Source organism: Hypanus sabinus, chromosome 2, assembly GCF_030144855.1.
Source record: "Hypanus sabinus isolate sHypSab1 chromosome 2, sHypSab1.hap1, whole genome shotgun sequence".
In the NCBI taxonomy this organism is placed as follows: Eukaryota; Metazoa; Chordata; class Chondrichthyes; order Myliobatiformes; family Dasyatidae; genus Hypanus; species Hypanus sabinus.
Window position 1 is genome coordinate 64,581,547 of NC_082707.1, and position 25,749 is coordinate 64,607,295.

General features: G+C 38.8%; 2 protein-coding genes across 3 annotated transcripts in view; one reads left to right on the forward strand and one right to left on the reverse strand.

Moving 5' to 3' along the window:
* The window catches only part of gfm1 (G elongation factor, mitochondrial 1), a 76,052-nt gene that overhangs the window by 12,613 nt on the left and 37,690 nt on the right, over positions 1-25,749 (reverse strand). The gene's annotated exons all lie outside the window — the stretch shown is intronic.
* lxn (latexin) lies at positions 3,487-24,057 on the forward strand. 2 transcript variants are annotated; one of them, XM_059947421.1, is made up of 7 exons: positions 3,724-3,754; positions 3,845-3,957; positions 22,389-22,454; positions 22,722-22,890; positions 22,989-23,125; positions 23,217-23,279; positions 23,396-24,056. In XM_059947421.1, exons 1-7 carry the CDS (start codon positions 3,739-3,741, stop codon positions 23,588-23,590), a joined length of 759 nt encoding a protein of 252 aa, XP_059803404.1. In that variant the 5' UTR covers positions 3,724-3,738; the 3' UTR covers positions 23,591-24,056. The 2 variants fall into 2 exon arrangements, with proteins under 2 accessions (XP_059803393.1, XP_059803404.1); XM_059947410.1 differs by having other exon boundaries at positions 3,487-3,957; positions 23,396-24,057.

The window sequence follows — 25,749 nt, forward strand, 5'->3', positions numbered from 1 at the left end:
GCATTTCAATCATGGTGAATGAAGTAAGGACATGATAAATTTGGCTAAGGAGGCTGGGTTTGTGGAAGTTGACGAAGATGATGTTGAAGAGGTTTTGGCATCCCATGATCAAGAACTGACAGATGAAGAGCTGATGCAATTGAAAGAGGAAAGGATAGCAATCAAAATCGAACGCAGTAGGAACTGAGTATGAAGCAATTGCGTGAGATTTTAGTTGCAATTGACAACACTGCAATGACTGCAGAAAAATATGACTTTAATTTTGAAAGGGTATGGCGGTTTAGGGCACACTTGTAGGATGGTTTGAGTGCTTACAAAGAACTGTATGATAGAAAAATGCGCAAGGCTAAGCAGTCAAGAAGACTGTTGTTTTTCAAGCCTTCCCTATCAGCCACAGCAGACGACGAAACTCAACCTTCGACATCGAGGCAGGCAGACACAGAAGATGTTAGTGACATGCCTGCCCTGATGGAAACAGAAGATGATGAGATGACACTCCAGTCTCCCACCACCCCAACCTCTGACGATTCAGCCGAACACACCATCATCAGTGTGCTCACTGTCTTCCTGATTCCGGTAAGTGAAACTACACTGTACATACATTATTTCTACTTTATATAGGCTGTGTATTTTTATGTGTTATTTGGTATGATTTGGCAGCTTCATAGCTTAAAGGTTACTGGAAAGAGTGCTTCTGCCGAGAGCACTTGTGCCGAGTGTTTTTGCCGAGAGTGTTTCTGCTGCAAGTGCTGCCAAGAGTGCTTGTGTGAGATTTTCACTACGATGGACAGTGTTGCAATGATTGCAGAAAAGTATTTCTACTTTATGTAGGCTGTGTATTTATATCACATAACCATATAACAATTACAGCACGGAAACAGGCCAGCTTGGCCCTTCTAGTCCGTGCCGAATGCTTACTCTCACCTAGTCCCACCTACCTGCACTCAGCACATAACCTTCCATTCCTCTCCTGTCCATATATCTATCCAATTTTTTTTTTAATGACAAGTTGATAGAGTGGTTAAGAAGGTGTACGGTGAGAAGCCTTCATTATTCAGAGGGATTGAGTTCAAAAGCTGCAAGGTAAATGTTATAGCTCTATAAAACCCTGGTTAGATCACACTTGGAATATTGTGGTCAGTTCTGGACACTTAATTTTAGGAAGGCCATAGAAACTTTAGCAAGGGTGCAGAGGATATATACTTAGAGACGCTTTTGTTACGTACCCGTGACACGTGACAGTGGTGTTGAAGCTATACTGGACTTGAGGTAATGGTCTTGTGATGGTGGAGTGACGTCATTTTCCCACCAGTAGAGGTCATGTGACAGGTTTTTTTTACAGGGTATAAAAGGAGGACCCCTCCCTGTGAGGAGGGGCAGTTCGTGGCTGGATTTGCCAGTTTGACTTCACGCCACTGCGTGGTTCAATATTATGACACAGTTTAGTTGAAAGATGGAGTTTTATTTAATGCCTAAAGTTTAAAAGGTCATTACCGGCAGTTTCTTTATCATACTGCCAGTTAAAAATCAGTGGAGAGTGAAGATCGGAGTTCAGGAATTAAAAGATCGAGGAAAGTCGATTTCGATGGTGAAACAGGTTCGACCTTGTTTGATCCTCATTTGGAAGGAATTCGTTGGCTGTCCCTCTGATAACCCCTGTGAATAGCAGAAAGGGTTTGGATAGTTTTGTCAAGGAAAGGTCAGTGCCTTTAAGCCATTTCATTTCCATCTTCGTAAATTCTCCGTGGGAAAAGTAGTTCGACTGGGAATCGCAGCAACACGATGTGAAAGAGAATTTAAATCGTCTAAAAAGTCTCTCCTTTAATGGACTGTAAGCATTTTGAACTTTTGCGGTACTACTTTGAAGAACTGCTTTTGCAACATCGCTTTAAGAACTGTTTTCGCTTTATTCCTTTAAGAACTGTTTAAGCTGCCGCACAGCAGTTGATTTCCGGTTACGTTAGTGGTTTGTTTACTTTTGGGGGTTTGTTTTTCAGTGTTTAATAAATGTTTTATTTGTTATAAAACCCCCCGCCTCACTCATATATTTATTGTTGCTGAATCCGTAACACTTTAAAGACATATTGCCTGTATTATAGTGGAGAGGTAACTTGTACCACGCCTTTTTCCTTTAGAGTTACGGAGAATGAGAGGTGACTTAATAGATATGCACAAGATGATAAGAGGCATAAATTGAACAGATAGTCTGAGACCTTCTCCTCAGGGTGAAACTGTTTTTTTCACCAGGGTGGGTATAACTTCAAGATGATTGGAGAAAGTATAGGCGAATGTCACAGATAAGTTCTTTACATGGAATGCCCTGCTGGGGCTGGTGGTAGAGTCAAATACATTAGGGGCATAGAAGAAACTCTTAGATAGGCACATGGAATACAGCAAAATGGAGGCTATGTAGGAGGAAAAATGTTAGATTGATCTTAGAATATGTTAAAAGATCAGCACAACATTGTGGGCCAAAGGGCCTGCACAAGAACCAAAAGGTTTTGGTTTTCTTAATAAACATTTCAGTATGAAAGACCTATAACTTTGGAAAGATGTAAAATAAGCTGCAGTCTTCTTATGACTTACATGATAACCAATTGCTTTTTGAAATTAACTTATTTCACTATTTAACACTAAATGCAGACAACTAATTACAACAATGACACCTGAATACACTTTCATCAGATGCTTCTCAATATCTGTCTAATTAGCTTAGACAAATAACTGTAATGAAGCCTCAATCTGATGAATCAAATTCAGAACAATTCTAAAGTTTAATATTTTCTGCATAATCACTGTCATGTTAAAGTGCTAACAGATTTTAAACAGAAAGTATGAGATCCAAGAGATTTTGATTTGCATTACATTATTTCACCTCCATTTATTTCACTTCACCCGGTCAGCCATTTACTTAATCATGTGGAAAATAAATTGCACTCACCAAACGGGAGTAAAAAACTCAAAGCTATCCAAGTAAAAATACAGTGACCAGATGAAATGACCCAAGGCAAACATAACCTTTCATTCAATTTGACATTTGAGATACACTGGTTAAACATTGGACTCAGGGTGTAAATGGCTTTTTTGGTTTACTGCCTTGCAAGCTTTGCAAACACATACTTCCCTCCCCCAACCATTTCTGAAAGTTTTTGTAGTTATCTGATATCCTAAATGCGTAATTTATTTTGGACTATCTAAGTACTCCACTTCAAATTTCTAAGCTAGCACAAAATGGAAATACAAGAGATACACCTGTAAATTGTATTGGGTTCCTTGAAACAGCTGTACTTCAAATTTCTCTGCAAGCAATTTAAAATAATTCTCAACAATGACAAACAAGTAATGGAAATAATCAATTTGTTACTATGATGCTTCTGTTATTACTTTAAGATTGAAGGTGATGGAAATTAACAGCATTACAAATTCCTATCAATAGGGAAATAGGAAAAATGCACTACAATGTATTTTGGACTGAACATCAAATTTCAATTGTTAAGGGAAATCTTTTTTTTCTTAAAACTGAGATACACAGAAGGAACAAAATCATCAGTGCATAATGGATAAAGGGAAATGGTCAGGTATTACAGACAAGCTTTTAAGGTCATGGCAAAGAACATGAAACATTAGAATTTATTAAATGCGCAATGGTTGAGATCGTGATTCTGACGCAATGTTGAAGCTGTACCTTCCACAAAAGTAGAGGCTCAAAGTTCAATTCCAGATTGGTTTTGTTCAAGCATGTACTCGATTCGAGGTTTAGTCATTTGTGTCTTACTATCATTGAATGGATTGTCAAAATCAAACGATTTAGAGATTCCTGGCACTAATACTGAAATTTCTGTAGGAAACCGCCTTGCTCACCAAGCTGCAAGTGTGGCTATTCATTACTTAAATTACCGTCATGGATCGCCATACCGACTCTATCAGCTACATAAGCTGAAAGAAGTCCATCGTGAGGTAAGATTACATTAAAAAATAATCACTTGCTTTCTAAATTATTATTTGCAAAGGTTGTCTCAAAATATATTTTAAAAAGAAATTCTGAATGTGCTGTTGCTGCAAACTGTAATCAATTATGTTTCATACCAGACATTCAAGTTACAAAGTAGGTGTACAGAATTAAAATGCAAAGCACATAAACAAGAGATGACACTGCTTCGTTACTGATTCAGAAACTGTGCAAAAAAAAAACCCTCAATATTTATTTTACTAATAATTCGGGACTAATCAGTAAATCAGCTTACATTATAGTTACCAGCTTATATCACTCACACTAGCTAGCATTTTTAGTTTCAATAATACTCATTGTTTGTAAGCTTATAAAACTAAATGGCAGATTTAAAGTTGAAGGCTGCTTTCAAATTTTCAAGTTACCTTTTTCTAAATCACCTGTATATACTGTACATTTGCTTTACAAACTGTTCACACCAAGTGTTTTACTAAAGAAATGAAAAACATACACAGCTCTATTCTGCAAACATCAGGGTGGGTTAGGCTGTTTAACAGTACAAAAACTATTTTGGCTTCAATCTATGGTGCTTAGCAACAAAAAGATTTCTTGCATTTACTAATACAATATAATATTTAATCTTAGAAACCTAAACTAAAATTTCTATAAAATTTATCCAACTCAAAGTTTGCAGATTATTCTGCTTTTTTTGAAAAAGTCATTTCCTATCAGTTTACATGCTTAAACATTAGTCACTCTTTCTTAACTAGACAATAGACCAGTGAACAGAGTACACTGAGTTAATCCATACTACATTATAAACAAGAGAAAATCTGCAGATGCTGGAAATCCAAGCAACACACACAAAATGGCAGAGGAACTCAGCAGATTAGGCAACATCTATGGGAAAAAGTAATCGACATTTCAGGCCGAGACCCTTCAGCAGGACTGGGGAAAAATGATGAGGAGTTAGAAGGGAGGGGAGGAAGAAACACAAGGTGATAGGTGAAACTGGGAGGAGGAGGGGTGAATTAAAGAGCTGGGAAGTTGATTGGTAAGAGTTAAAAGACTGGAGAAGGGGGAAGCTAATAGGAGAGGACAGAACCTCATGGAAGAAGGAAAAAGGGGAGGAGCACCAAAGAGATAAGGTGAGAGAGGGAAAAGGGGACGGAGAATAGAGAAGGGGGGCATTACTGGAAGTTCGAGAAATTGACCTTCATGCCATCAGGTTGGAGGCTACCCAGACAAAACATAAGATGTTGCTGCTCCAACCTGAGTGTGGCTTCATCGCAAGAGTAGAGGAGGCCATGGACAGAGGTGTCGGAATGGGAAGAGGAATTAAAATGGGTGGCCACTGAAAGAACCAGCTTTTTCTGGCGGACGGAGCGTAGGTGCTCAGCAAAATGGTCTCCCAATCTGCTCGGTTCTCACTGATATACAAAAGGTCATACCGGGAGCACCGGATACAATAAGTGACCCCAACAGCCTCACAGGTGAAGTGTTGCCTGACCTAGGACTGTTTAGGGCCCTGAATGATAGTGAGGGAGGAGGTAGAGGCGCAGGTGTAGCACTTATTCTGCTTGCAGGGATAAGTACCAAGAAGGAGCTCAGAGGGGAGGGATGACTGGGTCCAATCGTCCCTCCCCAGTTTCATCTATCACCTTGTTTTTCTTCCTCCCCGCCCTTCTAATTCTGACACGTCTTTTTTTTTCCAGTTCTGCTGAAGGGTCTAGGCCTGAAACGTTAACTGTATCCCATAGATGCTGGCTAGCCTTCTGAGTTTCTCCAACATTTTGTGTGTGTTACTAGATCTTAATTGGATTCTTTTAAAACACATTAAGGAATGGCAGATATACTTAAATAATTTGTAAGTTTTTAGTTATATACTTTATATCTCTGTTTTGCTTAAAAACTGACATTGGGATTTATTAGAATGCAATCTCATAAAAATTTACTGATGCAAATGATAAATCAGAAGTTCTCACTGCAACTCTAATTTAAACTGGATTACCTCTGAGGGTGTATATGAATCAGAATCATATTTATTATCACTGGCATGTGATGTGAAATTTAACTTAGCAGTAATTCAATGCAATATATAATCTAGCAGAGAAAAAATAATAAATAGAATAAAAGTAATAATAATAAGTAAATCAATTACATATTTTGAACAGATTAAAAATGTGCAAAAACAGAAATACTGCATATTTTTTAAAAAAGTGAGGTAGTGTCCAAAGATCCAATGTCCATTTAGGAATCGGATGGCGGAGGGGAAGAAGCTGTTCCTGAATCATTGAGTGTGTGCCTTCAGGCTTCTGTACCTCCTACCTGATGGTAACAGTGAGAACAGGGCATGCCCTGGGTGCTGGAGGTCCTTAATAATGGATGCTGCCTTTCTGAGACACCGCTCCCTAAAGATGTCCTGGGGACTTTGTAGGCTAGTGCTCAAGATGGAGCTGACTAGATTTACAACCTTCTGTAGCTTCTTCAACTGTGAGTGAGTGAGGCCTCCATTGGTCAGGGTCAACCATGGATGTTGCTTCATTGCTGGTGAGATACGCAAGCCTACACAGTACAATATGGAGAGCTGTTGCCCAGGTAGCAACTGCCCCTCTCCACACATCTAAAGAACCCAGAGGAACGGCAGTATTGCAGAAGTTACCAGGCAGCACTGAACTCAGCTTGGGTCTGCCTTAGGGACTCCAGCTCAAGATTCTTCCCTTGTACGCCCAAAGCTTTCCCCATGAGTGGGCAAATGTTTGAGATCAGAATATGATCTGTACATTTATATAATAATGTCAAAAATATTGAACTATACACAACTGTCCATGCATCAATTATAGCAAATCAAAGTTAATATAGATAAGGTGTTCCTCTCTCAGCATCGAAACCACAAGGATGAGATGTTAAATTCCATTGAGATTTGTTGCAGTAGATCTTTTGTAAACAGGATCTTGTTTTTCTTGACTACTAGAAACAAAATCCTTTCTTGACAAAGAAACCCATGCATCATTCTGGTCACTAAGGTACAGGAAGGATATGAGAAGACTGGAGACAGCAGGGAGAGATTTACTAGGATTTTGAAAAGAAACATGAACAAGATATATAAAACAATGAGCAATATGGATGACACACACAAAATGCTGGTAGAACACAGCAGGCTAGGCAGCATCTATAGGGAGAAGCGCTGTTGATGTCTCGGCCCAAAACGTCGACAGCGCTTCTCCCTATAGATGCTGCCTGGCCTGCTGTGTTCCACCGCATTTTGTGTGTGTTGTTGTTTGAATTTCCAGCATCTGCAGATTTCCTCATGTTTGCTCTAGCAATATGGATGGATAGATTGCAGGAAACCCTTTTCCATGTTAGAGGTAGAAAAACTAAAGGACATAGGGTAAGGGGAAGATTCAGATGGGATACAAGGGAGATCTTCTTCTCCCAGAGAGTGACAAAACTTAGAAACCACTGCCTGATGGTGCAATTGAAACTGAATTGCTGACAGCAAGTGTCAAAATTTATGCTTAAATTGCTAAGAAGACTATGAACCAAATTTTGGGTGATGGGGTTAAAAAGGAAGGGTACCCACTGGTTAGAATGAACGTTGGGCAAAATTGCCAGTTTTTATGCTGTACAAGTCTATGATTTTAATAAAATGGTTGATCGGTATCAGTGTTACCACCATGTGTATTGCCGGATACTTGTTTTAACACTGTTGAAAATGAAGCTCAAAACATTCAATTTTTCACAATAAAAATTAACCCATTACATTTCATTTTTGCATTCTGAGCCCATTCTGCTTAAAGACTATGATTTTCTAACATTACTTGCCTTTCATTTGGTTTTCTTCATCTGAACAAAATAAGCAAAAGGCACATAGTTTATAAACTATGACAGGCAAATCAACATTTTGTTTTAAGTGTTGGCACATACATCTTGTACTGGGTTGCCATTTGAACACTTTTATTAATATAAATTTCAGACTGTGGCAAACACTATTCAGTCTATCAGAGGCTCATCACATCCATCCATCCAGTCGATCTTAATAGTGCATTGCATCAGGCAGGCTGGCAGTCTCAGAGATGCCTACCACCTTCACCATTCCCTTTTCTCTCTTCTACACACAAGGGAAAGTTACAGGAGCCTGAAACCTGGGATGACTAAACTCAAGAACAGCTTCTTCCCCACTGCTATCACCTCATTCACATTCCCTTCACAGTGGTAATGCCAGTGTCATGAACCTATGATTCTTCTTCTTCTGTTATTGTGACTTTAGGATTTCTTTCTGCATACCTCAGTTTGCGTTGCTATATTTTGCACTATTCTGTTATTTGATGCTTCTCAGTGTATTTATGTTGTATTTATTATAAACATGTTCATTGTTTATTCCTTGAGCTTTTGTTGGACTTCTCAAGGTTGTTGTCTAGTGTAGCACAAGCTAAAGTGATGGTGAGTGCCTGTACACAGGCAAGTTTGGCTGATCAGCAATGCCACTTACACATGTTTAGAGTAATTTTGATAAGACCAATCCTTGTACTGATTCTAAGTTGTAAAGTTGATGAAGAATGACCAGTTAGACTGAGCCACAGTCTTCCTCAACATTAGATGACTAGCCAAACTTAGAATATCAACTCCCATCACCACTATCAAGGCACAACAAAGAATGACAAATAGGTCATACTCTTTTTCTGGAAACCTCCTTCAATGAAAGTCATGAAATATAGGACCTAATTGCAGCAGCTGGACTCAATGCTTGAAGGTCTCAAAGGGATTGTTTAAAGATCAGAGATAAATTATTTATAAAGAGCTATCTCCATTAATTTGCCCAATGAAAAGTCAGTGGCTTGAGGGATTCACAATGGCTTCCCTCTTTTTAGTAGCCTGCCCCCATCTCTTTGGTTATTTGGTGTTTTGGTGAACAGCTTTAAAAACACAGCAAACAGGCATATCCTCTTAACCCAAATGGGACTGATGGGACTGAAGACTGATAAATTCCCAGGACCTGATGGTCTGCATCTCAGGGCATCCCAGTACTTAAAGAGGTGGCTATAGAAATCGTGGACGCATTGATAATCATTTACCAATGTTCTATAGTTCCTATGGATTGGAGGGTAGCTAATGTTATCCCACTTTTTAAGAAAGGAGGGAGAGGAAAAAAACGGAATTATTGACCAGTTAGCCTGACATCAGTGGTGGGGAAGATGCTGGAGTCAATTATAAAAGATGAAATAGCGGCACATTCAGATAGCTGTAACAGGATTGGTCCAATTCAGCATGGATTTATGAAGGAGAAATCATGCTTGACTAATCATCTGGAATTTTTTTGAGGATGTAACTAGGAAAATGGACAAGGAGGAGCCAGTGGATGTAGTGTTCCTGGACTTTCAGAAAACCTTTGATAAAGTCCTACATAGGAGATTAGTGGGCAAAATTAGAGCACATGGTATTGGGGGTAGGGTACGGACATGGATAGAAAATTGGTTGGCAGACAGGAAACAAAGAGTAGGGATTAACAGGTCCCTTTCAGAATGTCAGGCAGTGACTAGTGGGGTACTACAAGGCTTGGTGCTGGGACCGCAGCTACTTCCAAGATACATTAATGATTTAGCTGAAGGGATTAAAAGTAACATTAGCAAATTTGCAGATGACACAAAGCTAGGTGGCAGTGTGAAATGTGAGGAGGATGTTATGAAAATGCAGGGTGACTTGGACAAATTGGGTGAGTGGGCAGATGCAGTTTAATGTGGATAAATGTGAGGTCATCCACTTTGGTGGCAAGAACAGGAAGGCAGATTACTATCGAAATGGAGTCAAGTTAGGAAAAGGGGAAGTACAACGAGATCTGGATGTCCTTGTTCATCTGTCACTGAAAGTAAGCATGCAGGTACAGTGGGCAGTGAAGAAAGCTAATGGCGTATTGGCCTTTATAACAAGGGGAGTTGAGTATAGGAGCGAAGAGGTCCTTCTGCAGTTGTACAGGGCCCTGGTGAGACCACACCTGGAGTACTGTATGCAGTTTTGGTCTCCAAATTTGAGGAAGGACATTCTTGCTATTGAAGGAGTGCAGCGTAGGTTCAGGAGGTTAATTCCCGGGATGGCGGGACTGTCATATGTTGAAAGATTGGAGTGACTGGGCTTGTATACACTAGAATTTAGAAGAGTGAGAGGGGATCTGATTGAAACATACAAGATTATTAAGGAACACAAATTGCACCACAGATGGTCAAGTCAAGACGTACAAAAAAGCTGGATGAACTCAGCAGGTCAGGCAGCATCTGTTGAAAGAAGCAGTCAACGTTTCGGGTCGACACCCTTCGTCAGGATTATTACAGGATTGGACATGCTAGAGGCAGGAAACATGTTCCTGATGTTGGGGGAGTCCAGAACCAGATGCCACAGTTTAAGAATAAGAGGTAGGCCATTTAGAACGGAGTTGAGGAAAAAACTTTTTCACCCAGAGAGTTGTGGATCTGTGGAATGCTCTGCCTCAGAGGGCAGTGGAGGCCAATTCTCTGGATGTTTTCAAGAGACTGTTAGATAGAACTCTTAAAAATAGAGGAGGCAAGGGATATGGGGAGGAGGCAGGAACAGGGTACTGATTGTGGATGATCAACCATGATCACATTCAATGGTGGAGCTGGCTCGAAGGGCCGAATGGCCTACTCCTGCACCTATTGTCTAATGTCAAAGCTGTTCAAAATAAATCCCACTAGGTGCAGTAGCTGTTGTACTTTTAATGGAGGCAAGAGCTGCAACTAATTTCTGCAATATGTAAGGAAAAGGGCAAATTCTAGAGAACCTATTTTTGTGAAATTGTACCCAGCTTCTTATTCTTGGGAATTTTTGGTAAGGGCTGATGATGAGAAACAATTATTTTGTGTTCTGAATTATATTTCCATTAGGAGTGTTATGAATGTACCACAGCTCTGAGGGGCCAAAGGGTGCAGGGTAGCCCCCTCCTTTGTGAGAATCGCAAGATCACTATTGATTTGGGTCAGGAGACCCAGGAAATGAGAGAGAGACGTGCGGAATGTTTTGCTCCCCCGGCAATATAAAGCTACGGGAAACGGCCACTGTCTCTTGGAGACGAACTTGCGTATTGCAATACTGTGCTATGTGGAAGCCCTCAGACGAAGTGGGCTGGTTGAGGGAGGGATTGCCTCACCCCAACCTGATTGACATCGGAGACCCTGTGAGTCAGGATGAAAGAGGGTCTGTGGGAACAGCCCCTACAGACGCACCAGAAGAAACGCTAGTGATCCCGTAATAGCGGAAGCCGGTGGGGAGGCCACGTACGTTCGGTTCCATTTGCCCCGGAACCGGTGCCTTTACCACGGAAAAATGGCTTTCAGCTAACAACGGGGAAACCAACTCCCAACGTCTCAAAGGATTGACATCATAAAAGGCCTGGGTAAGTTTTAAACCCGTCTTTCTCTCATGCCACAAAATGCTGCAGCTTGAACGAACTAACAGTGACTTTTATATTTCCATTGGACAATACATTATCCACTAGACAACGATAGAGCTATTTCTTATTGATTATTATTATACCCGCGCGTTTAGATTTAGTATTGATGACGTATATTATCTGTATGTTTGCATTGATCTTATTTTTGTGTATCTTTATCAATAAATACTGTTAAAAATAGTACCATCAGACTTCAACGGGCCTCTCTATCTTTGTTGTGTTATGAACCCCGTAACTGGGTCACTTACCAGCAAAGATAGAGAGGTCCGTTGAAGTCTGATGGTACTATTTTTAAAAGTATTTATTGATAAAGGGGCACAAAAATAAGATTAATGCAAACATACAGATAATATACGTCGTCAATACAAAATCTAAAGCGCGGGTATAATAATAACCAATAAGAAATAGCTCTATCGTTGTCTCGGGGATAATGCATTGTCCGATGGAAATATAACAGTCACTGTTAGTTCGTTCCAGCTGCAGCGTTTTGGGTTTAAGAGAGAGACAGTTTAAACTTGCCCAGGTCCTTTATGATGCTAATCCGTGAGTCGGGGAGTTGGTTTCCCTGTTGTTAGCTAAAAGCCGTTTTCCGTGTTACCAGCCACCAGTTCCAGGCAACGGAACTGAACGCACGTGGCCTCCTTCAAATGGCGTCCTGCGATCACGGGAGTGCTAGCGTTTCTTCTGGTGCGTCTGAGGGGCTGTTCCCCCAGACCCTCTTTTATCCTGACTCGCAGGGTCGTAGATGTCAATCAGGTTGGGGGTGATGCAATCTCTCCCTCAACCAGCCCACTTTGCCTGAGGGCACCCACGTAATACAGTCTCCAATCCACAAAATTCGCCTTCCGGCGACAATGGCCATGTCCTGTAGCTTTACATCGCCGGGGATCGAGACGTTCCGCACGTCTCTCTCTCTCTCTCATTTCCTGGTCCCCCTGACCCAACCCAACAGTGATCTTGCGATTCTCACAAAGGAGGGGGCTGCAGGCATAACCGTTGGTAAGTGTCCCAGTTACGGGGTTCGTAACAAAATTGGAGTTCTCGTCTCGGGATTTGACACCAAATTGGGAGGCCAGTGAATCGGGCTTGTAAGTCCAAACCTTGGATCTGGTTACGTGGGTAGCCAGACGGGAAACCAGCAAAGATGGACGTGGGTGAATTTATAGAAAACCCGACTCTGGAGGCGCTAAAGGCGGCCACCAAATCAGACTTGATAAATTTGGCGAAGGGGTTAAACCTCGCAGAGGTGAGGTCGTCAATGAAAAAGCGGGAGGTGCGAAGGGCAATAACTCAGTATTATATTGGGAAGAATGTGCTTGCAGCTGAGGTATTGGAAAATATCCCCGAAAAGGTACCAGGTAGTGGGACGGCTCAGTTAGAGTTGGAGAAATTAAAGTTGGAACATGCAATTAAGTTAAAGCAGCTGGAGGCAGCTGAGAAGGAGAAAGGGCCGAGAGAGAAAGGGAGCATGCGCTCCAGCTAAAGGAGTTAGAGGTGAAACGGGAGCAGGAAACGGGAGAAACAAAGAGAGCATGAAATTCAGTTAAAACAGCTGGAAGCAGCTGAGAAAGAGAGAGAGAGAGCTGAGAAGGAAAGAGAGTATGGGGAGGCAGAGAAACAAAGGAAACATGACTTGGAGATGGAGAAGTTAAGGCAAGGGCGAAGAGATCAAGGGTCAGACCAAGAGGGGGGGACGTCACGTGATGATGTAGGATCGAGACACTGGATCCCAGCTGTCCTGTAAAAAATCAATAAATTAATGTTTATGTGAAGAAAAGTCAGTCAATACTTTCTAAAAGTTACTTATAAACTACTCCGGATTGTTTCAAGTTATGCCTCACAAACAGAAGATGAAGAAAATTACGACCGTAAAGGCATCGCAAGTTGGAACAGAATCAAGGCCCACTTCTGCCAAAGAACCGTGGGCTCAGGTACATTTCACCTCCAGCGATACAGAACAGGAAACTGCGGCAACATCGATCAATCCTAACGAAAAAGACCAACGAGAACTGCGCAAATGTGAAGCAAGGAGCATGGGCAAACGAGAGCAACCAGAACTACAAATCCCAGTTACGACTGAAACCGAAAGTGAAAGTGAATCTGAGGGAGAGTCAGATTCTCTGGAAAAATCAGACGAAGATGGAGGTAAAAGTTTTTCTGGAAATATAGAAAAGACTTTGATGCAAATAATGTGTAAATTAGGCGCTTTAAAAGTAATCAAAAGAAAAATGACAAATATGGAGATTATGTTTGATAAAATGACAAAAAGACTGGAAAAAATGGAAAAGAGAATTATAGATTTGGAAACTACAACAGAAGACATGGTTGAAAGAATGAATAAAATGGAAAATGATACTACTGCCTGGACATCAGAAAGAAAACAATTTATGGAAAAAATTGATAAGCTTGAAAATTTTAGTAGATGAAACAATATTGAAATTGTTGGACTTAAAGAAGATATAGAAGGAGAAGATCCAATAAATTTTTTTCAAAAATGGATCCCTGAAAAATTGGAAATGGATGGAGAAACTCTAATTGAGATTGAAAGGGCTCATAGAGCCTTAAGGTCAAGACCTCAAGCTGATCAAAATCCACGATCAATTTTGATAAAATGCTTAAGATACCAAGATAAAGAAAAGATCCTGAAGGCGGCTGCCCAATGTGCCAAAAAGAGAAATGGGCCAATGATGATAGAAGGGAAGGCAGTTCTTTTTTATCCTGATATAAGTTATAATCTTTTGAAGAGAAAGAAGGAATTTAACCCAGCGAAAAAAGTCTGATGGGAAAAGGGTTATAAATTTATAATGCATCACCCAGCAACACTGATAATTTTTTTGGAGGAGGGAAAAAGAAGATTTTTTACCGATTATCGAGAAGCGGAGGAGTTTGCACAAAAACTTCCATTTATTCACTAATTACACATAGAGATTTCCAACGTAATGGATTAAAGATGAAGATAGAGACAGTGAACGGAAGTGATGGACATTTAAGGAGGATACAGGGGAGAAAAGCAAAATTTCAGAAATACTAATTGAGAATAGTATTTTTTTTTCTTCTTTTATATATATACTTTTTTATGTTGCGGGGGGACTGGGGAGCTTTGGATCGATTACTGCGGGATTCACGTGTGTAATCATGGCGATCGCCATGACCCGTACATCAGAGGGGGGTAATGTTGTGTTCTTTTTTTTCGCAACATTAGTAGGGGGTATTTTGTTTTTTTCTTTATACTCTATTTTTCTTCTATCTTTCTGCCTGGATGATCGGTGGGGACACACATAGCAACATGGAGAATTTCAAAAAGATTTCCCAAGATACCACGAAAGTTGAAAGATTAGGTATTATTATAGATTGGAGTGACGTAATTAAAAATAATGACTAATTTACTGAATTTTTAAAGTTTTAATGTTAATGGGCTTAATGGACCGGTAAAAAGAAAAAGAATTTTAACATACCTTTAAAAAATGAAAACAGATATAGCTTTTTTACAAGAAACACATTTAACAGACATAGAACATCAGAAATTAAAAAGAGACTGGGTTGGAAATGTTATTGCAGCTTCATTTAATTAAAAGGCGAGAGGAGTTGCAATTTTGGTTAATAAAAATTTACCAATTAAAATACAAAACGTATTAATTGATTCGACGGGGAGATATGTAATTATACATTGTCAAATTTTTTCAGAACTATGGACTCCTATGAATATTTATGCACCAAATGCAAACGATGTAAAATTTATACAAGAGGTCTTTTTGAATTTGGCTAATGCACATGACAAAATATTAACAGGTGTAGATTTTAACTTTTGTCTAGATCCAGTTTTAGATAGATCAACAAAGGTTGTCACAAAATCAAAAGTAGTAAAATTAACTCTATCATTGATGAAAGACTTAAATTTGATTGATATGTGGAGAAGAATTTATCCAAAATTAAGAGATTATTCATTTTATTCAAATAGACATAAAACATATTCAAGGACAGATTTTTTTCCTATTATCAACGAATATTCAAGATAGAGTGAAAAATGCGGAAGAATATTGTCAGATCATTCTCCTTTGATAATGACAGATAAAGAGGAATCAATTTATAGATGGAGATTTAATTCAATATTACTAAAACGTCAAGATTTTTGTGATTTTATGAAAAAGCAGATTCGGTTCTTTTTAGATACAAATTCACATTCAGTTGATGATAAATTTATATTGTTGAAGCAATGAAGGCATATTTGAGAGGTCAGATAATAAGTTATACTTCTAAAATTAAGAAGGAATATATGATAGAAATAGATCAATTGGAAAAAGAGATTACAAAATTTGAAAAAGAATCTCAAAGAAATATGACAGAAAAACAAAGACAACTTATTAATAAGAAGTTACAATATAATACACTCCAGACATATCGAACAGAAAAAGCAATTATGAGAACTAAACAGAGATATTATGAACTAGGTGAAAGATCACCTAAGGTCCTTGCATGGCAGTTAAAAACAGACCAGACTTCTAAAACAATAAATGCAATTCAAACAAGAGTAAATAAAATTACTTATAAACCTTTAGAAATTAATGAAACGTTTAAAAATTTTTATTCTGAGTTGTATAAATCAGAATCACAAAATGATAATGTCAAGATAGAAAGGTTTTTATCACAAATAACTCTTCCAAAATTAAATACGGAAGAACAGAAGGGATTAGATATGCCTTTTACATTGAAAGAGGTCGAAGAAGCCCTAGGATCACTTCAAAGAAATAAATCTTCAGGAGAAGATGGTTTTCTGCCTGAATTTTATAAAAAGTTTAAAGATTTATTAATTCCTCCTTTTATGGAGTTAATACATCAAGCGGAAAGAATGCATAAACTTCCAGAATCTTTTTCGATAGCTATTTTAATAGTATTGCCAAAAAAAGATAGAGATCTTTTAAAACTAGCATCATATAGACCTATTTCTTTATTAAACACTGATTATAAAATAACAGCAAAAATCTTATCTAACAGATTATCGAAATACTTACCAAAATTAGTACATATGGATCAAACAGGATTTATTAAAAATAGACAATCAGCAGATAATGTAACTCGGTTATTTAGTATAATTCATTTGGTGCAAAAGAGGGAGGAAATGAGTGTGACAGTTGCTTTAGATGCAGAAAAAGCATTTGATAGATTGGAATGGGATTTTTTATTTAAAGTATTAAAAAAATATGGATTAGGAGTATCTTTTATAAAATGGTTTAAAATACTAATCCCAAAGCTAAAGTAGTGACAAATGGTCAAATTTCAACACCATTTCAGTTAACAAGGTCAACTAGGCAAGGTTGTCCATTATCACCTGCTTTATTCATGTTGGCGATAGAACCATTAGCTGAATTAATTAGAATGGACCCAGATATTAAGGGTTTTAGAGTTAATCAGGAAGAATACAAGATTAACTTATTTGCTGATGATGTTCTGCTTTATTTAACAAACCCATTGCACTCATTGCTTAAATTATCCTATAGATTAGAAGAATATGGGAAAATATCAGGTTATAAAATAAATTGGGACAGAAGTGAAATTTTACCTCTTACTAAGAAAAGGAGATTATAGTCAATGTCGATTAATAACTCAATTTAGATGGCCGGCAAATGGTATAAAATATTTAGGTATAAGAGTTGATAATGATATAAAGAACTTATATACATTAAATTACTTACCATTACTGAAAAAAATTCAAGAAGATCTTGATAAATGGTAGGTAGAGTAAATACCATAAAAATGAATATATTCCCTAGGCTACAATACTTATTTCAATCACTACCAATACAACTACCTCAGAAGTTTTTTCAAGAGTTAAACAAATATGACAGGAAGTTTCTTTGGAAAGGTAAGATGTCAAGAATATCGTTGGAAAAATTGACATGGAAATTTGATCTAGGAGGGTTACAACTTCCAAATCTTAAGAATTATTATAAAGCAAATCAACATAGATTTATTGCATCTTTTTTTGAGAAAGATGGACTGGCATGGATTAGAATAGAACTAGATAAAATAGGAGAAAATACACCAGAAGATTTTATATATAAATGGGAATCTAAATGGATACGAGAAAAGAAAGAATCTCCTATATTAAAACATTTGATTGACATGGAATAAGATAAATGTTGATGATGAGACAAAGAAATCTTTATTAGCAAAGAGATCTTTAATTCAAAATAGACTTATTCGTTTTACAATGGATAATCAACTTATATATAATTGGTTTCAAAAAGGGATTAGATATATAGGAGATTGTTTTGAAGGAGGTATATTAATGTCATTTGATCAATTAAAGAATAAATATAAAGTATCAAACAACACTCTTTTTTGTTACTTCCAACTAAGGGCTTATTTAAGAGAAAAATTAGGTCAAACAATGTTATTGCCGAAATCTAATGAAATAGAAACTTTAATTCAAAAAGGAAAGATTAAAAAATTTATCTCTTGTATGTATAACTTGATTCAAAAACAGGCAATTAAACAAAGAGTCCATAAGTCAAGACAAAAATGGGAAAGTGACTTGAATATTAAAATTGAAGAAACAAATTGGTCAAGACTATGTCTTGATAGTATGACAAATACAATAAATGTCCGGTTAAGATTAGTGCAATATAATTTTTTACATCAATTATATATCATACCACAAAAAATAAATAAATTAAACCCAAATTTATCCCATCAGTGTTTCCGATGTAACCAAGAAATCGGTACTTTTTTACATTCTACTTGGTCTTGTTCTAAAATTCAACCTTTTTGGACAAATTGAAGAGTTTTATTGGAACAGATTATTGGAACACAACTTCCACATAATCCAATATTATTTTTACTAGGCGATATTGAAGGGATAAAACCGAAACCCAAATTGAATAAATATCAGAAAGAATTTATAAAAATTGCACTGGCAGTAGCCAAAAAGGCTATTGTAGTTACTTGGAAATCGGATACATACTTAAATATAGATCGTTGGAAGAAGGAAATTTATGGCTGTCTTCCACTTGAAAAAATTACTTATAATTTAAGAGATAAATATGAAACATTTTTGAAAATTTGGCACCCTTATTTACAAGAGACAGGATTAAATATATAGGTGCTCCGAAGATGAAATAATTGGTTATTTGGGGAAATAAATAAATATATATACTAAAGTTATTACGAACTCCATGGAGCATGTGGAGATCTTCCGATATCCAGGCACTAGGGGGGAGGGGGGAAGAGGATATATATATTTTTTCATATATTTTCTTTTATTTCTGTAATTATTTGAAAACTCAATAAAAAAAGTTAAAAAAAAAACGGGTCAGACCGAGAGGAACGGTTTAATGTTAGTTGGGAGTTGAGGTTAGTCCCTCCGTTTGAGGAGACGGATGTTGATAGTTATTTCTTGCTTTTTGAAAAGGTGGCAGTGAATCAGAAGTGGCCCAGAGATCAGTGGGTGGCATTGTTACAAAGTGTGTTAAAAGGGAAGGCACAGCGGGCATATACAGCGTTGTCCATGGAGGAGGAAGAGGGGGAAAGTTATGACAAAGTAAAGGCGGCCATTCTCCGGAGTTACAAGTTAGTACCTGAAGCGTATAGACAAAAGTTTAGAAATTTAAAGAAAGGATGGAATCAGACGTATACCGAGTTTGCCTATGAGAAGGGGGTGCTCTTGGACCGTTGGTGCACAGCAGAGATAGTGGCAGAGGATAATTGGCGTCTCAGGGAGTTAATTCTGATTGAGGAATTTAAAGGTTGTGTTTCGGAGGATATCCGGTTGTATTTGAATGAGAAGCCAAATAAGTCCATCTCAGAATTTGCTAGGTTCGCAGATGAATATGCCCTAACCCACAAGACAAAGTTTTCCTTGAATAAAAGTTCCCAGAGAGACCGTGGGAACGATCGAGAAAGCCCGCTGGCTGAGGCAGAGGTCCCGCCGGGAGCTAGTGGTAATGTTGAGGGGGAAAGGCCAGACGGCCAGAGATTTCCGGGCTTGATCTGTTTTAATTGTGGAAGGGGGGGGGGGGGCATATTGCATCTAGGTGCTTTGCTCCTAGGAAAGAGACAGGAAAAGGGAAAGCAGCAGTCCCTATCGGATGTGCCGTGGTAATCAGTAAATCGACAAGAGAGCCCCGGGTAGACAGAGTACAAGAAGGGCCTGAGACTTGTCTGTCAAATGGAACCCTGTCTGTGAGGGAGGGAGACACACCAGTTCCAGTATGGATCTGGAGAGACACGGGGGCTGAGCTGTCGTTGATCAGCAGTAAGGTACTAGATTTTGGTCGCAAGACGGGAATGGTAGCTGTGAAAGGGATAAGCAAAGGGACAGAAATGGTGCCCTTACATAAGGTCATTATGGATTGTGAGCTGGTGTCTGGACCAGTTGAAGTAGGGGTGCGATCAGAATTCCCGAGAACTGACGCGGACGTCCTTCTCGGTAACGATTTAGCAGGTGGTAAGGTTTGGGCAGCCATGACGATGACCAGCTGGCCGGTGAGTGTTGCGGACCCGCCCCTAGATTCCAAGATCTATCCCGCATGCGCGATCACTCGCAGCATGTCGAGAGAGGCAGCTGAGAAAGGGAGCAGTTTAAATCCGGCCAGTTCCGATTTGGCCAAGACGTTTTTACCGACCCCGTACAATGAGGGTTTAGAGGGTGGTAAAACGAAGAGTAGTAAAGTAAAAGAGGGTAAGGGAGAGGAGGTAGACCTGCCCTTAGCGAGGAGAAAAGTTCTAGGGGCAGAATATAAAGATGAGAAACAGCTAGAGCTGTTAAAAGGTCCAGGGTTGGACCTGGATGATCTGTCTGGGTTGGCAGAACTGTTTGAAGAAGTTGAAAATGCTAGAGGTGTTCCCGATAATGAAATGAGGGTAGTCCTAGATGAAAAGGGTGCCCTTACCTTGAAGAGGTCTGCTGGGTTGGCAGTTGAGGTTGTTTCAGCCCGCGGGGTTGAGTTTACTCCGGAAGGGAGTTGCCCAGAGAGTAGCTGGGAGAATCAGGGGAAATTAGAATTTGGACCGGGTATGGGTACTGAAAGCCTGAAAGAGGCAAATATCCCGTTTGAGTGTGTCCAAGATGTGGATGCACGTGGTACTAAACCTAGTACTGGAGCTCAGAAAAAGTCTGAGGTATTTGATTCCGTTGACAGGGAAGGCCGTCTTTGTGGGTCAGATAGACGTGGTTCAGTGAAGAAAGGGTTAACCTTGGTAATAGTGGGAAGTGAGAGTTCCCAGGTGATTGTGCCCAATGGTGGGTTAAAAGTTAATGCGGAGACTAAAAGTGGGGAGATAAATATTATTATTGAAGGAAACGGGAAATATGTATTTCCCAAATTGAATGAAAAAAATTAAAAACCTGCTTACAGACTTACAGATTAAGTTGGAAGATGACAGGGCCCCCCATGCTATTGTTATTCCAGAGTGTGGTGTGAAAAGGCAGAATTTGAAATGCTGCTTGAACAAAGAGTTCGAACTGAAAACTAATAGCCTGAAGGGTCCTGAAGAGAGGGCTAGCAACCTGGGTAAAATTAAAGAATTGGGTGGAAATTCAGAAGATGGTCTAAGTTTGGGACACAGTGTTGATAAAACAACTCCTATGGAAGAAGCGGGCGAGAGCTTATTTCGCCAGGGTACCCAAGCTCCCCCCGTGGGAACTAACCGGAAAAGAGGCGATGGTTAATGGGGGACGCCATTTTTAAATAGCAAAAGCTGGTTTTACGGGATTTCGACAAAGCATGTGAATAATAAAGACAACCCCATGGAAGCCTGCCTGTTAAGTTTGAAAGCAACAGAAAGATTAGTATTTGCATGAACTTTTGTAGATACACGTAAGCTAAGATCACAACTCCTTAGTTTTTGTTTGCTGAAGGAAAGAAATAAAAATAGGTGGTTATTAAATTGAAGTCTGATGCTACAAGACTTTAGTAAGGTACAAGAGGTTAAGATATTAAAGGAAGTGACCCTGTAATCGTTAACTGTTTAGATTCTGAATTGAATGTATAACTGTATTACTCTGTAGTGAAAAGGAAAAGCTTTTGTATTGTGTTAGATTCTAAAATCCTGTAAGACTCTGTACTACTTCGTTTCACCGCTGGTGAAAACGCTTTGAAGAAAGGGGGTGTTATGAATGTACCACAGCTCTGAGGGGCCAAAGGGTGTGGGGTAGCCCCCTCCTTTGTGAGAATCGCAAGATCACTATTGATTTGGGTCAGGAGATCCAGGAAATGAGAGAGAGACGTGTGGAATGTCTTGTTCCCCCGGCGATATAAAGCTATGGGAAACAGCCATTGTCCCATTGTCTCTTGGAGACGAACTTGTGTATTGCAATACTGTGCAACGTGGAAGCCCTCAGGCAAAGTGGGCTGGTTGAGGGAGGGATTGCCTCACCCCAACCTGATTGACATCAGAGACCCTGTGAGTCAGGATAAAAGAAGGTCTGTGGGAACAGCCCCTTCAGACGCACCAGAAAAAACGCTAGCGATCCCGTAATAGTGGAAGCCGGTGGGGAGGCCATGTGCGTTCGGTTCCATTTGCCCCGGAACCGGTGCCCTTACCACGGAAAAACAGCTTTTAGCTAACAACTGGGAAACCAACTCCCAAAGTCTCGAAGGATTGACATCATAAAAGGCCTAGGCAGGTTTTAAACCCGTCTTTCTCTCAAACCACAAAATGCTGCAGCTTGAATGAACTAACAGTGACTTTTATATTTCCATCGGACAATACATTATCCCCTAGACAACGATAGAGCTATTTCTTATTGATTATTAGTATACCCACGCGTTTAGATTTAGTATTGACAATGTATATTATCTGTATGTTTGCATTGATCTTATTTTTGTGTATCTTTATCAATAAATACTGTTAAAAATAGTACCATCCGACTTCAATGGACCTCTCTATCTTTGCTGGTAAGTGACCCAGCTACGGGGTTCGTAACAGGAGCAAGAATGACTTATCAAAGAACCACAATAACACAATTTATTTCGCTAGGGAATTTTCAATCTTGGAAACAAGTACCACCTTGAATTTGAAGTGAAAAATGAAAGCTCCTCAAATGTAAGTAGAATATCAATACTAAAATTATGTCATGCATGCAATATTCTTTGTCCAGTTTTAAACAAATAAATCTTCTTTTATACGTAATTTGATTTTGGTAATGTGCTTTTCGCAGTAGGGAATCACATGAATCATTTGTAGTTATCTGTTTCAAACAACTAAACTAGGGTCTAAGCACCCTTGCCTCAAAAGAATAAACAGAGCCAAGTGATGGAAATGATACTACAGAACTAAACTGAAAATTAAAATCATTGTCTTTCATCATAGGTTACTGAAACCTGTGTAGCACATGTATCCTTTTACAAGAAAAATACTCCAGATGTATCTCTGCAGTGTGATTTAAGAGACCTCAAGAATGACAGCTTAAAGAAAGAAAATGAATTTTTCTTCAATTTGAGAAATAAGGAAGACCCGGTGATAGGCGGAAATATTCCTGGTATGATGTCTTAGTTACACGTTTAGTAGCATTAGCATTAAGAAAATGTTCTGAAAATATTATGACTTTAAAACTATTTTCTCCCCTCTGAACATCAGATAATTTTGGATTTATAAGCCCTGAAATGATGCCAATCTGGCAACTGTCAAAAGTTAGTGCCAGCTATATAATGTGGCAAAAATCCACTGAAATTAAGAGGTATAACATGCTTCAAATACGGAAAATTAACCAATGGGTAAGAAATCAAAATAACTATCCATCACTGGGCATTGCTGATTTGTGGCATTTTCATTTCATGTTTTAATAATTAAACATCTATCTTTCAGATCAAGACAGACAAATTTCTTCAATTTACCTACACTGTTCTTCTCCATGAGATCCCAACCCAGGTAAATTATTCAAAAATGAAATCCATTGGCTCCATAGCAAGCTCAAACTATTTGCATAATGAACAGGCAGCACATTAATTACATGAAATAAATGCTATTTTCTTTGTCCTGAATAGGAAATAATTATATGTAATATGTGGGTGATGTGGAAGCCTGAACATTCACCGATGGTGAAATACACTTGCTTACCCTCTCCATCCAAAAGTTCTTCTGAAGAGTCAGAACTTGGGAGGACAGAGAGCCCTGGATTCCAAGTACCGGAGCAGCCTAGATCACAAGTGCTGGAACACCCCAGATTGCAAAGGCGTTAAAAGTCAGCTACTGATTACTAAATGTCCAAATGGGACACCATGTATTTACTAAAAGAGTTATTTTCCTTTATACTGGCAGCCCAAAAGAAACCAAACTAGGGACATTATGAGAACAGTATCTCATAATGTAGTTTACCTGTTACACTAATAATGCTACTCTAAATGTCTCACACTCTACCTTGTATTTTAAGACCTGCTATAAAACTACATGTACTTTGTACAAGATAATCAAGACATACAGGGTAAACCTCTTTCAAATTAAGAAAATAATTGTTAACATCCATTTATTGCATTAATAAAACCTGTGTTTCTATCAAAAAAGAATGGTCAATGAAAAATTTTATTTCTGAGCAGATTTATAATCCATCATAGTCTGCTTTGATATGTTCCACATCATAGCTTTAGATCGAATACTTTTTATCAAACCAAAACATCTAATCTTCAAAACACTTTAGTGAAGGAGTGTGAATGTAGCAACAAAGGCTCAAAAAGCCTGGAATGTACAGACTCAAGGGGTCTGTGTTTTCAGTCAGCAAAATTTATTTTATTCAAACTGGATTTTTGCTACTGTTTACTGTCAGGTAAAATTTACAAAAATAAAAAAAATCCAAGCACATGCATATCTTTGCTAAGAGCTCTAAGTTAATCCTCACCTGCTCTTAAAAAGAGGACAGTCTTTAGAGTGAACATACTGTAGACTCACAGCAGTGTTAATTCAGAACAACACACACAATATGCTGGAGGAACTCAGCAGGCTAGGCAGCATCTAACGGCCTGCTAAGTTCCTCTAGCATTTTGTATGTGTTGCTGGGATTTCCAGCATCTGCAGGTTTTCTCTTGCTTGTGTTAATTCAGAATTCCTGTTTATCTATTTTTATTCCAACTTCTTAAATCTTTCCTTGAAAATTATGCCCCATCTTCATCAGTATTTCAACTACCTTGAAAAATTGTCTCCATTGTTTCTCTGTGTCAAAATTTAGAAATTGCACTTAGCATTTCTAAAGAGGACACAACTATCACTATTTACAGTCAATTTACAATGAACCATATAGAAATAACTGAAGTATACATGTGCAATTAAACAAAAAAATTCAAAACTTCTATTAGTAAATCATAAACACAAGAGATTCTGCAGATGCTGGAAATCTAGAGCAATACACACAAAATGTTGAAAACCTGTGCCCTATCTGCCAAAAACAGAACTTCCTGGTGGCCAGCCATTTTAATTGCTGTCCCCATTCATGTTCCAATATGTCAGTCCATGGCCTCCTCTTGTGCCATGATGAAACTACTCTCAGGGTGGAGGAGTAAGGCTTCCTATTTCATCCGGATAGCCTGCAACCCGATTGTATGAACATCAATTTCTCCTTCCAGTAAAAGTGTTTTCCCTCTTCTTCTATTCCCCACTCTGGCCTCTTACTCCTTCTCCTCACTTGCCTCTCACCTCCCCATGGTGCCCCTCCAACTTCCTTTCCTTCCATGGACCACTCTCCTCTCCTATCAAATTCCTTCTTCTCTTGCCCTTTAACCTTTCCCACCCACATGGCTTCACATTAGCCTGTCCTCCTTCCCCTCCCACCACTTTTTTACTCTGGTGTCTTCCCCCTTTCTTTCCAGTCCTGAATAAGGTTCGCAGCCTGAAACGGTAACTGTTTATTCATTACCACTGATACTGCCTGACGTGCTGAGTTCCTCCAGCACTTTCTGTGTGTCGATCAAGCTTCTAATAGTGGTTTGCTGCCTTTCAGTAGGTGTGTGCTGCTCTGGTATCTTCAGTATAATCTTTAGAAAAATGATTCGATGAGAACTTCGTACAATTATTCAGACTGTTAAACATGCAAGTCTTGCAATGCAGACTGCTGATTCTTCATTGTGGCTTTCTTTGAGGCAATTGAAAAAGCCTTACCATGGTAATCAACATGTTGCTCGATGAGAATTATTTTAGCTTCTGAACTGTATTCAAGTGACTTGTAATTCAGAAAACAATTTTCCTAGTTAACCCATTCCAAATTAACCCGTAAGTACAAAAAAGAACAGCATTCTCAGATTTATTGCAACATTATTCATGGAACATGGGCATAAGGGATTGCAACTTACACTTCCTCATTTAATGAAATGCAAACTTGTGAGTGCACAAAATCAAACCAACAATATTCTCT